The sequence below is a fragment of the Acinonyx jubatus genome, chromosome A1, assembly GCF_027475565.1.
Source record: "Acinonyx jubatus isolate Ajub_Pintada_27869175 chromosome A1, VMU_Ajub_asm_v1.0, whole genome shotgun sequence".
In the NCBI taxonomy this organism is placed as follows: domain Eukaryota; kingdom Metazoa; phylum Chordata; class Mammalia; order Carnivora; family Felidae; genus Acinonyx; species Acinonyx jubatus.
Window position 1 is genome coordinate 192753467 of NC_069380.1, and position 13167 is coordinate 192766633.

The 13167-nt window shown below is 46.5% G+C and overlaps 2 protein-coding genes across 3 annotated transcripts in view; one reads left to right on the forward strand and one right to left on the reverse strand.

Annotated features, from left to right (window-relative positions):
- The window catches only part of SLC36A1 (solute carrier family 36 member 1), a 170693-nt gene that overhangs the window by 52386 nt on the left and 105140 nt on the right, over positions 1 to 13167 (reverse strand). The window lies entirely within an intron of this gene.
- Positions 1 to 13167, forward strand: part of FAT2 (FAT atypical cadherin 2) — an 83504-nt gene that overhangs the window by 29903 nt on the left and 40434 nt on the right. For both annotated transcript variants that reach the window (XM_027077495.2, XM_053199939.1), the window contains exons 4-9: positions 2761 to 2819; positions 4191 to 4502; positions 5481 to 5691; positions 7494 to 7633; positions 8230 to 8511; positions 9817 to 10027. In XM_027077495.2, coding sequence (XP_026933296.1) covers positions 2761 to 2819; positions 4191 to 4502; positions 5481 to 5691; positions 7494 to 7633; positions 8230 to 8511; positions 9817 to 10027 — 1215 coding nt within the window. The remainder of the gene's footprint in view (positions 1 to 2760; positions 2820 to 4190; positions 4503 to 5480; positions 5692 to 7493; positions 7634 to 8229; positions 8512 to 9816; positions 10028 to 13167) is intronic.

Here is a 13167-nt window from a genome sequence, read left to right on the forward strand (position 1 = left end):
AATATCTTCAGTACCTAGCACACAGTAGGACTTCAATAAATAAGAGAGTCATTAATGAATGAATCTCTGCCAGCATCAACCATCTCTAGTGAAGCCCAAGCTTCATTCCTTTGTTCAACAAATGTTTAAAGGTGTCTGCCCTCATGAAGCATTTAAACTATGTGCTGTGTTGAGATGTGAAGATAATTAAACACAGTTTGGGGCCTTGAGGAACTCAACCCATCAAGAGCATGAAGATCTGGGTATAAAAAACTAGAGAGCCAGTGCGAACGAGCCCATCGTAAGATATGTGTAGATGCGGTGCCACAGCCACCCAGAGGAGAGGGAGAGTTGCTCAGTGTGGTGCAGTAGCAACAGCTTCATGGAGCAGGGGTGGCCATGCTGAGCTGAAGGGTGAGAAGGACTGACAGCAGTCTGCAAGGACACCTGGGCAAGGAGAGCGACTGAAGCAATAGCCAGCAGGGAGGAAGGGACAGCAAGTAGGGCAATTGTCTAAATGCAGATCCCATTCCTCCTACTTATTTTTTTAATTTAAAAAATGTTTATTTATTTTTGAGAGAGAGAGAGAGAGAGAATCCCAAGCAGGCTCCACACTGTCAGCACAGAGCCTGATGCAACGCTTGATCTCATGAACCATGAGATCATGACCTGAGCCAAAATCAAGGGTCAGGCAGATGTTTAACCCCCTGGGCCACCAAGATGCCCCAACTTCCCTCACTTACTAACTGCAAGAGGTAGGTAAAGTTACTCAGCTGCTTTATGCCTGACTTTTCCCACCAGTAAAATGGACATGATGATAGCTACCTCCTGTGTAATTGTAAAGATTAAGGTGAGTTAATCAATATAGATCTATACAGAGCTGGACACAGAGGAGTGTTGGCTGTTGGGACCCTGAAGGAGAGGGAGCTGCAAAGGTGGTTGGAGTAAGATCTAGACTGTGGTAGGGCAGGGTGAATGGAGTAGAAGGATCTGGAATCCATTAGAGGTGGAATCAACAGGTGTTGGAGAATCACTGGATGAGGGAGAGGAAAGTCAAAGACGGGCCTGAGATGGGTGATGGGAAACATTTGTTTGGGGAGGAGACATGATGAGGGTCCACCTCATGCCAGGAAGGATCCTCACACAGGACCCATGGGGGCGGCTTTGCCATGTCCCCATTCTACAAGGCACTCCCTGGGAATCCTGACGCTGACCTCAGAGAGAAGGATGAGGCTGACGACAGAGGCAATGATCCAGGAAGCCATAGGCAGCAATTCCAGGGACACTGGCCCTTAGAAGGTCTGGGGATGCGGTGGTGAGACAAGGGAGAGAGAGAGAGAAGAAAAACCAGAGACAGACAATGTCGGATATTCAGAGAGGTAAATAAGGGGAGGGAAGAGAGGAAGAGAGGGGTAAGGAAGAGAGAAGGAGGACAGTGAGGGATAAATGAGAGAGAGAGAGAGAGAGAGAGAAGAGAAAGGGACAAGAGGGGATGGAGAGAGAGAAGCAGGAGGAAAGCCAGGACTGGGCCAGAAGGAAGGTTTACTAGCTGAGGCCCTTTCGTCCCTGCACTCTTCCTGGGGGGCCCGGGATCCTGGGCCCTTCCCCGTCAGGCCCCTCAGCTTGGGGATGAGCTGAGTGAGGTGACCTGGGACAATATTCACACTGGCCCAGAGAAGTGTGTCTTTCTTCCCTGACTGGAAGGGCCTTTAGCTGTGGGGCTTTCCAGGAACCTTCTCTGCTCCACCCCCCCCCCCCATGCCTGCCCTCCGTCAGGGAAGAAAAAGTCAGGGTGACTTGGTTCTACCTCACAAGGCAGTAACACTTCTCTAACAGAGGCCACTCTTCACACGTGCTCCCATTTCCAGCACCGGGAGTCTCCACCCAGTACCAGATCCCCTCTCCCCTCACTGAGCCCCCTTCCTCACACTCCATTCCATGACTCCATCATTTAATTGCCTAAACAAGATTAAAAAAAACTTGCTGAAAGTTTCAGATGACCCACTGACCCCTGCCTGCTCTGCTTTTATTCAAGAGACCTTTCCTACCCAGTGCTGATGCATCACCTGTAGCATCACCTCCATCTTGACTTTCCTGATGGCCGTAGACAGCTGGCACTTTCTCTCCTCTCTGGCCTCAGATGCCTGCAGTTTGTAGCCATAGTGCCACAGGAAATCAAGACTAGACTCACAGACACCCAAATCCACCTTCCTCAACTTACAGGCAAGCTGAGAGGAGCCAGGGGACACAAGCTGCCTCCCTGCCCCCAAGCCCCCAATAATACATTGCTCACAGATCCCTCCCCCCCCTTTTTTTTTACTATTTCTTTTTTTAAAGTTTATTTATTTATTTTGAGAGAGAGACAGAGAGAGCGAGTGGGGCAGGGGCAGAGAGAGAGACAGAATCCCAAGCAGGCTCTGCACTGTCAGCGAAGAGCCCAATGTGGGGTTCGAACTCACAAGCCATGAGATCATGACCTGAGCCAAAACCAAGAGTCAGATGCTTAACCAATTGAGCCACCCAGGTGCCCCCACAGCATCCTTTCTAATGGTGAAAGCTGGACGTAGGTGGGAACACCTGCGGATCCCATGGTCTCTGCTGTACTCTCCTTCCTCACTTCCCCTTCTCCTCCTTCAGGGCCCCATTTCCCCTTAATGCCTTTGCTCTCCAAAGACCAGAAAAATTCTGCCCTAGGATTTAAATGTATCCATGAACACACTCTCAATAAAGTGGCCCTGGGAGCCCTTTGCTCAGGTGTCCCTCCTTCCGCCTCTCCCCCAGGTCTCCTATCCACAGCCCGGCAGCTGGACAGAGAGAACAAGGATGAACACATCCTGGAGGTGAGTAATGGTGGTGAACTCATTCACTGGATTCAAAAACCTCCTGAAGGAGGCCAAGCAGAAGCTGAGCCAGGCCTTGGGGCCACATGCGCATCTCAGTAATGTGACTGAGGCTCAGGGCGGAGGAGTTTCTTAAGCTGAGTCTTGCTGTGGTTGGTGGTGAAGACTCTCAGGGTCTTTCCTGGCTCTCCAGCACTGGGAAGGGAAGGAATCTGAAACCGTGTCTGGGCTGGGCAGGAAGTGCTGATTGATTAGTAATGTCTGTGGTGAGTGCAGGAATAGGGAGTGGTACACACATGCTGTGTACTTGATGAGTCTGGTTTCCAGCCCATCCCTATACCCAAGGTCAAGCACTAGGTCAGTACAGACCCAGATGAAAGCCCAGACCTTTGTTCTCTAGATCTGTGGGCTCTAGGATGTTTGTAAAATCACGTAAACATCCCTGGTGCCCGTTCCAACAAGAGGAATCAGTCTTGACCCAGAATGGAGTAAATCAGAAGGAATCTACTTATGCCCCCTCTGGAGCTATCCATAACTGATGAGCGGGCATCTCTTCCAGTCTTAAAGACATCAGGTGGGAGGGACACACATTCCTTCAGCAGAATTGAAATAAACTGGCCTTCTATGCTCTCAGGCTCTGCACCTACCCTTTGAAAGAGACAGGTATTATTAGTAAGCAGTTGCTAAACGGCCTTCTAGGGACCAAGCATTCTCCCTAGCTCAGCAGAGGTATTTCTCTTCAAACACCAAAATATTTTAAAAATTCAGAACCACTTAGAGTGGAAATGTCCTATCTTGTATGATGCCCTCGGGGCCCTTGATGCATGGGACGATTTGCCCCTACATGAAATAGCCCTTGATTCTGAAGTTGTTTTAGTAGTTAGTGCCTTTTCTCTTGCCCTGGATTTTATTTCATGCATCGGTCGGCATGTCTGACTCAAAAGGTACCACCCACTCCTTCATAAACATCTTCCCATTTGTTTTTTTTCTAACCTCCAGTAGCTTAAGGAAACCAGAGAACAAAGCTTATGAGAATTACAAGCAAATAAAAAGTAAATGGTCTCCGAGAAATGGCCCATGGGCCTCCTGAGTAAAGAACATGAGCTTTTCTCTAGAGCCTCTGTGGCTTTGTTTTCTTCCAATTCTTTCCGGCTTCTCTGTTCTTGCTGGCTTTCCCGTGGGCGAGGTCACCAGAGAGCTGGGTTCCAAGTAGGTGAAGTTATGATAATGAAAATCACAAGTATATACCAAAACACAGCCTGGCTAATGTTTCCAGGCTGTGCAAGGCAGGGATAGGAGAAGGGTTGCAGTGGGTGGTGATGCATATTCACTGCTTTGCACTTGGCAATTCATACTCCATTCTGTACCCAGGTGACCGTGCTGGACAACGGGGACCCCTCCTTAAAGTCCACCTGCAGGGTGGTGGTCCGCATCTTAGATGTCAACGACAACCCCCCCGTGTTCTCCCACAAACTCTTCAATGTCCGCCTTCCAGAGAGGCTGAGCCCGGCAACCCCTGGGCCTGTGTACAGGCTGGTGGCTTCAGACCCTGATGAGGGTCTCAATGGCAGGGTCACCTACAGTATCGAGGAGAGTGATGAGGGGAGCTTCAGCATCGACCCAGCCACAGGCATGGTGTCATCCAGCAACACCTTCACAGCTGGAGAGTACAACATCCTAACAGTGAGTGGTGTGTGTGTGTGGCGGGGAGTGTCATAACCGGTTAGGGATTTTCTTTGAGGATACAAGAGAAGGGAGACAGCCCTCAGGCATGGTGGAGGTGCTATTCCCTTCCCTGGCTTTCTCCCAGAGAAATGGGAGCCCCAGCGTCAGCCAAAGGATCAGAATTCTGGGCCTTTGTTTTTGAAGGCAATAGGGTCCTTGCCTGGGAAACCTGATCTGTTCTTAGAGATAAGGATTTTGGTGAGAGTAGCACAGGCTTTGGAATCAAAGTAAGCCTAGGTTCCAATTCTAGCTCTGCCATTTTACACCTGCCCAAAGCCAAGCCACTTAACCTCTCTGAGCCTTTGTTTTAGCATCTATAAAATGCGGATAAGAACAGTTTCCTTGTAGGGAGCCAATATAGCAAGCGGTTGGGATATGGCCTCTCCTGTCCGACAGCCTGACTCCAAACCCCAGCAGCCTCATTGCTGGTGAGGCAGACGATCCTGGGCAGCCGAGTTCCCCGTGCTGAGCCCATTTGCTCCTGCAAAGGGAGATGTAACGGGACCTCTCTCAGGGCTGTCATGAGGATTAAATCAGATATTGCACTCAGAGCAGGGCCTGATCCTAGTGAGAGCTCCGTAAAGTCTCGTCTAATTTATGGTTTTGGTTGTTAAGAAGGGCCCGTGTGTGCCAAGCCCAGCTCTAGAACTAGCACACAGCAAGCCTTCCGTTAAGAGGGGCTTGATTATTTTTTCACCTCGCGTGAAGTTCTTGAGCAGGTCACCTGTTTCGTGCCCACTGCACCTGCAGCAACCAGCGTGGTGCCTGTTGACATCAGGGCTTCCTGCTGTGTGTGTGGAATGAATGGACGAGTGGACGGGAGGCCGGCTCCAGCAGTCACAAGATGCTCTGCCTCTCGCCTGGCCACCTGGGTCTTCTTATTTCTTGCCCAGCCCTGCAGACAAGGCCTCAATTTCAGTTTTGGCTTCTTTTCAGGTCAAAGCAACAGACAGTGGACAGCCACCACTCTCAGCCAGTGTCCGGCTGCACATCGAGTGGATCCCCCAGCCCCGGCCCTCCTCCATACCACTGGCCTTTGACGAGGCCCACTACAGCTTTACAGTCATGGAGACGGACCCCGTGAACCACATGGTGGGGGTCATCAGTGTGGAGGGCCGACCCGGTCTCTTCTGGTTCAACATCTCCGGTGAGGACCCTAGGAGGGTCAGCCCCTTCCATCCGTATAGCCCAGGCCCGGTCTTCACAGCACGGTCCTTCTGAGCGCGCTCACTCAGGTCACGCTCCCTGGAAGCCCCTCCTTTGGCTGTGAGTGGTGACTGTCTCTGCCCTTGTTCTCTGGGGCAGCTGGTGAGGAGAAGCACCACTCCTGCCAATCTTGCCTTCCGCACCAGCTGTGATCTCAGGTCGAGCCTCCATGGCCTCACTGGTACCCCAGCCAGAGTGGGACAGTCCCCCAGTTACTCCAAGTGCCTAGGACAGTCAGAGGAGAAAGCACAAGTTTTGTGTTTCCTCTTCTGCCTCAGTGTGAGATCCCTGCAGAGCTGATATCGTTGACCATGGCTTGAGGACCGCTGTCCCTGGGGCCATGCTTCATGTTCCAATCCCAGGTTCCGTCCTCATGATCAGGGGAAAGGGTCCATTCTCTTTGTAGGAGACACTTGGGTCCAAGCTCTCATGGTCTTCTCTGAAATTTCTTTTGTCTCTAAACCAAGATTTTGTTAAAATATCCGGGGGGAGGGGAGCATAGACCCCTCTGAGAATCTGAGGAATCCTTTGGGAATCTAATGAATGCTTAGGCTCTCTTCCCAGAAAGGTGTGCACATGTACACGTGCGTACACACACACACACACACACACACACACACGAGAATACAAATATAGGGATTTATAGATCCCTTGAAACGCAGCCAGGGATTCCAGGTTAAGAATATCTAAGAGTTTCAGTACCACGAACTTTGGGGTCCAATTAGAGAGATTCTCAGCCTAGTTCAGAGATTGGATGTACACCTGTCCCAAGATTTTTGACTTCCTGGATTGGCTTTCAATTCTGACTAACTGTTCCTCTTGTTTGTCTTTTCTTTTTCTTTGGCACAAATTAACACATGTACTCTGTAGAACATTTAGAGGACACAAATAAATGCAGAGAAGATGATAAAATCACCAAAACCCCCACCAATCAGAAGATAATCCACTGTTAAAATGTTGCTATCTTTCCTTTTAGTGGTTTTTCTTTACACACACACACACACACACACACACACACACACTTAAAATGTTGTTTTATAACCTTTTAAAATATAACATGAACATATTTCCATGCCACTAAACAGATTTCTGTTGAGTAAACAATTAAATAGCTGCATGCTAATTCTACATTTTAGATATTTACAGTTTATTGCATCAATTTCCTCTTGAACAGAGTTATTTTCTTTTTTTTAAATTTGTTAATGTTTATTTATTTTTGAGAGAGAGAGAGAGACAGAGTGTGAGCAGGGGAGGGGCAGAGAGCTAGAGGGAGACACAGAATCTGAAGCAGGCTCCAGGCTCTGAGCTGTCAGCACAGAGCCCGACCCAGGGCTCTAACCTATGAACCGTGAGATCATGACCTGAGCCAAAGTTGGGTGCTTAAACGACTGAGCCACCCAGGCACCCTGAACAGAGTTATTTTCATTTTCTCCTGCACATAGGCACCTTTAGGCTATGCAAACTGTCCTATAGGCCATGGGGTAGAGCTCCATTACTCCTGTGTTTACCATCCTGGTAGCAGAACACGTTCTATGGCAAACGTTGGTCTTCCTCCGCCACTCTTCAGGCCTTATAAGTTTACCTTTTTCTGTATCACTGCTCAAATCTTGATAATAATTTGACAAGAACTTGACAGGATCTACGACCCCTTCCTCTAAACGTGCCAGACAGATCCCGTTGCTCTCCTACTGTCTCCATCACTGAGGCTGTGTGTGCTCCTCCCCCTCCCCACCCCCACTCCAGGTGGTGACCAGGACATGGACTTTGACATTGAGAAGACCACAGGAAGCATTGTCATCGCTAGGCCTCTCGACACAAGGAGGAGGTCGAGCTATAACTTGACCGTGGAGGTGACCGATGGGTCCCACACCATTGCCACTCAGGTTAGAGGCTTGACTGGGGACCCCCTGAGCTGAGAGGGGACAGGAGGCTTCCTTCATTGGGAAGAAGCTACACAAGGCTTTCAGTGGATGTGGTGTACTTCAGAAGATGCCGAGTTTGGAATTAAGGTTCTGCCTTCCAGTCTTATCTGATAGATTTTCTACTTCTGTGCTCTTGGGAGAATTCTTGTTCCCACTGTGTAACGAAGGGCTTTGTCTCAATGAACAGTTTTCCATTAAGGATAGAGTTCCATAGAGGCTGCCAGGGGTATGAGGCATGCTGGTCAGTGGGGGCTCTAGATTTCTATGGTGGTTTCAGCCAGAGTTTTACCTGCTTCATATATTGGAATTTCATTAAAAAATTCACTTGAAGAAAAGGTCCTTTTAACCGAAATTTTGTTTTTGAAAACCACTGGACTGTACGTTATTTCAAAGCCTTGTGATTTTGAAATCGTATCGTTCATTCAACAAATATTTATACAGTGGCTGCTGTGTGCCAGGCACTGTTCTAGGCACCGATGGTATGGTGAAGAACCAGACAGACAAGGTCACGGACCCCCTAGAGCTTACAGGCTACCTTTCCCTCTCATTCTCCCTAGGTCTACATCTTCATGATTGCCAATGTCAACCACCATCGGCCCCAGTTCCTGGAGGCTCATTATGAGGTCAGAGTTCCCCAGGACACACTGCCTGGGGTGGAGCTCCTCCGAGTTCAGGCCACGGATCCAGACAAGGGCAAAGGCCTCATCTACACCATACATGGCAGCCAAGACCCAGCAAGTGCCAGCCTCTTCCAGCTGGACCCAAGCAGTGGTGTCCTGGTAACCGTGGGGAAGTTGGACCTTGGCTTGGGCCCCTCCCGGCACACGCTGACAGTTATGGTGAGTAAGCCGAAAAACCAGGAAAGATGCACTTGCATGTGGATATGTGGGGGTGGGCGCCCTTGGAGGCACGCTGAAGGTCCCCTCTTCCCTGATTAGACAGGTAGGCTGATGCTCATGACGATGCATGACATGAGATGTGACACTTCCCAGCCTGCCAGAGGCACCTTCCATAAGGGGTGCCTGAGAGTAAAGAAAGAGATTACAGAGCTGCCAAGGAAACTCCTACAACCTGGGCTTTCTCTGGGCTCAGTCCACACACCCCCCAACAGCTCTATCCCTGCTCCATGACCGCATGGCGACAATGCAGACTGCCATGGTGTCAGAGCTGGGGAGGACCCAGAGACCCTCCCGCCTAGAGCAAGCACTAGGGTGAGCAAGAGAGGCGTTGGCAGGGCACAAAAAACTAAGAAGGACTCACTTTCAGGGTTCTGTGCCCACACCTTATGACCCTGAGAGTGAGCCTCCTTAAATCTACGCCCTACGTGCCTCAAGTGTCACACTCTAGTCCCAGCTCGGATCCTACCCATTTCTCTCCTCTTACACCACAGGCCCACAGGGGCTTACTCACCATCATACAGTTCTTTATGATGGAACCAGAATCAAATCCAGCCCTCCTGACTCAAGGAGCAGGATTTTATATGCTAGGTTATCATCCTCTGGGCACATTAATATATATTAAAGGCTCTGCAAAGTCCTGCAGCAAAGAAAACTTTAACATCATTTAATTCAGCACCCCCTAAATTTAGTTGACCATAGAATTTTTTCCCCTGCATAACACGTTAACATCTTGAAGAAATATCATCTGAGACCTCAGTTGGAAAATACGGTTTCTGTACTTCTTTCTGTCTTTCTCCTAAAATGGGATAGTCCATGAATACAGCTAAGCCTAATAATCACTAATTTATAAGTTAATTTAAAAAGAAAAAAGAGCAGGGGCACCTGGGTGGCTCAGTCAGTTAAGCGTCCGACTTCAGCTCAGGTCATGATTTCATAGTTGGTGGGTTCAAGCCCCGTGTCAGGTTCTGTGCTGACAGCTCCGAGCCTGGAGCCTGCTTCCGATTCTGTGTCTCCCTCTCTCTCTGCCCCTCCCCCACTCACACTCTGTCTCTCTGTGTCTGTCTGTCTCTCTCAAAAATAAAAATAAGCATTAAAACAATTTTTTTGAAGAGAGCAAAATTTAAAGCAACACAGAGTTACAGTTGGATGTATCTTTCACTGGCATTCTATTTCATTGCCCTTCATGTAACCCTGCTGCCTCCCATTCCGTTTGCGGCTCACGGCATTCTCCCCTTGGGCCCGTAGGTCCGAGACCAGGAGATGCCCATCAAGAGGAACTTTGTGTGGGTGTCTATTTACGTGGAGGCTGGAAACCTCCACCCACCCCACTTCACCCAGCTCTACTATGAGGCGAGTGTTCCTGACACCACGGCTCCTGGCACAGAGCTGCTCCAGGTCCGAGCCATGGATGGTGACCGGGGAGCCAATGCCGAGGTCCGCTACTCCTTCCTGAAAGGTGAGAGGCTGGCCATGAGTCCAGAGCATGAGGGAAGAGTCTTTGGCAATAAGAAAAACCACCGGAGGCATGAATTTGCAAGTGAATCAGACGCCAGGCTCTCTAAGCTTTGGCAAATACCATTTCTAGAGCATTCTCTGGGATTATAATAACCTAAATTAATCCACTTCCAAAAATGGTAAGAATAATAACGAAGGGACTACTTAAGTTACGGGAGAATTTATAGACATATTATATAAATTCAGCAACAATGTATATATAAAGGATGCTTATGGAGTCCGTGTAACATCTTTGTAATATCTTTGTGCCTTTACAATAGAAGTGACCTATAAATACTTTGTAATATGTATGGCACAGTTTTAGGAGTTACATTTAGGAGTAACATTTTCTGTTAAGGCCGTATCATTGTTTCATATCTATTATATGGTTTTCTTCCTCTCAACATTGGGAATGATGTCCCCTGTACCAGAAAGTCTTTGTAAAGAGAAAAAGAGAAAATGTGCATTAATACATATTGTAAACTGTCACATATTATACAAATGCCAGGGGTTATTGCTATCATTGATACATGTTAATTATAAATAATTAAAGAAACAAAAATGATAATATCTAGTATCCAAATATGATCATTAATGATAATTTTTAATGTTTGATAATTCTTAATGATCTTTAATAAAAGTAAAACTCAGCGAGCTAGATGTTGCAAAGGGACTCATAGAGCATAATGTTCATTTACTGCCTATATACTTTCCAGAAATCAGAGCTTTTACATTTTTTTTTTTTAAGAAACAGAAACTCTTATACCTTGCCAGGTGGCAGAAGTCTATATATACATCACTGAAGAATGATAATACAAATTCTAACCCATTAATTGCTTACTTTTTGTGATTAATGAAGCATAATCACATCTTTTATCTCATTTTATCTCTTTCACAACCCCATTGATGGAGGTACTAATTTTATTTTATAGATAAATTAAGACTTGTTCTAAAATATCCTTCTGATTATAGAAGTCACACATGCTCATTTTTTAAAACATGGGAGAAGCAGGAATAAAGAAGAAAATAGCACTCAGCCATAGTTTTCACCACACAAAATAATTTTGTGTATTTCCCTCTTATCTTTTCCTATGCATATTTTTGCAGTAGTAAGATTGGGTGTGTGTGTTGGGGGGGGGGGGGTACCTTGGATGGCTCAGTCAGATAAGTGTCTGACTTTTGATTTTGGCTCAGGTCATGATCTCATGGTTTGTGAGTTCGAGCCCCATCTCTGCCTCTGCGCTGACAGTGCGGAGCCTGCTTGGGATTCTCTGTCTTCCTCTCTCTCCCCCTTCCCTGCGTGTGTGCATGCATGTGGACTCTCTCTCTCTTTCTCAAAAATAAACATTTAAAAGCAAAGATTGAAGTGAATATACAATTTTGTGCCCCAGTTTTTTCTCTCAGCAGCATAACATAAAAAAGTATAATTATGCCCAGGTAGTTTACTTGGCTACTTTTAATAGAACTACTTTTCAACTGCAGTCTACTTATCAAAACTGTTTTTGATGAAACAGGGTCTGTATCACAGGGCAAATTGGGAAATCACCTCACTAGTCAGCTGGAGAATAGCTTCCACGAGTGGGAGAATCAGATGGAATGTTTTGTGATGAAGCCTGGCTATTTGGTTACTATTGAAATAATAAAATATGCCCCTGTGTGATAAACAGAACAAGAATAGTAAAGTATAGGTCTTCCCAGAGTAAAGACCTATACCCCTGGAGGTGAGCAAAATTATTCAGGTGTTACTCAATGATGGCATTAAATAGGCAATCTTCTCATCACAAGAAAAAAATTGTGACTGTGTGAGATGATAGATGTTAGCTAAACTTATTCTGGCAATCCTTTTGCAATATAAAGGTACATCAAATCATTATGTTGTATACCTTAAATCAGTACAACATTGTATGTCGATTACATCTCAATAAAACTAGGGAGAGGGAAGTATCCGTTATGCAAGTTGAAACTCTGGAGATCTGCTATGTGACATTGTGCTTTTAGTTAACAATACTGTGCTATATACCCTTGAACATTTGCTAAGAGGTAGATCTCATGTTATCTGTTCTTACCATAAATGAAAGAAAGAAAGAAAGAGCAAGCAGGAGGGAGGGAGGAAGGGGTTGTTGTCTAAATAAAGTCAGATTTTAAAAACTGCAATAACTTTGAGACACTATTTTGGGGGGAAATATAATTAATTATATTTTCAACATTATTTTTTGGGAATCATATAATGTTGTATAACCAGAACTTTCCTCAAAACTTAAATTTGAAATGTTATTATGCAAAATAAATATTAAATTTTATTTTTTTTTTACAATTTTTTAATGTTTATTTTTGAGAGAGAGGAAGAGAGAGCACAAGTGGGGGAGGTGCGGAGAGAGAGGGAGACACAGGATCTGAAGCAGGCTCCAGGCTCTGAGCTGTCAGCACAGAGCCCAAAGCGGGGCTCAAACTCATGAACCGCGAGATCATGACCTGAGCCGAAGTCAGATGCTTAATTGAGCCACCCAGAAGCCCCTACATATTAAATTTTAAAAGGCCTATAAAAGATAGGCAATCAGATATGGAGAAAATACTTCCCCTTGATTTTCACGGGGGCTTCCTGGTTAGTCAAGGACAAAGGCTTCACTGGGTACTCGAATCTCTCATTCTTCTCTAACACTTGCTACTCCTAGTTTTACAAAAGAAAGAGGATAGATCTCAGGCTCACATCCTTTAGCAAGCAATAGGTTTTGTCCAGATTTTACCTAGATATTTTATCCAAATGTTTTTTTCCACTGACTTGTTTTTGTGGTAGCCTCTGATGTATGGCAAGCAATAAGGATTTTCTTTTTTAAAGTAGTGATATAAAAGTTGCCTATTAAGTTATTTTAAATTTAGGGGCACCTGGGCGGCTTAGTCAGTTAAGCATCTGACTTTGGCTCAGGTCAGGACCTCATGGTTCATGAGTTCGGGCCTCACATCAGGCTCTGTTCTGACAGCTCAGAGCCTGGAGCTTGCTTCAGATTCTGTGTGTGTGTGTCTCTCTCTCTTTCTGCCCTTCCCCTGCTTGTACTCTGTCTCTCTCTGTCTCTCCCCAAAATGAATGAGCATTAAAAAAATTAT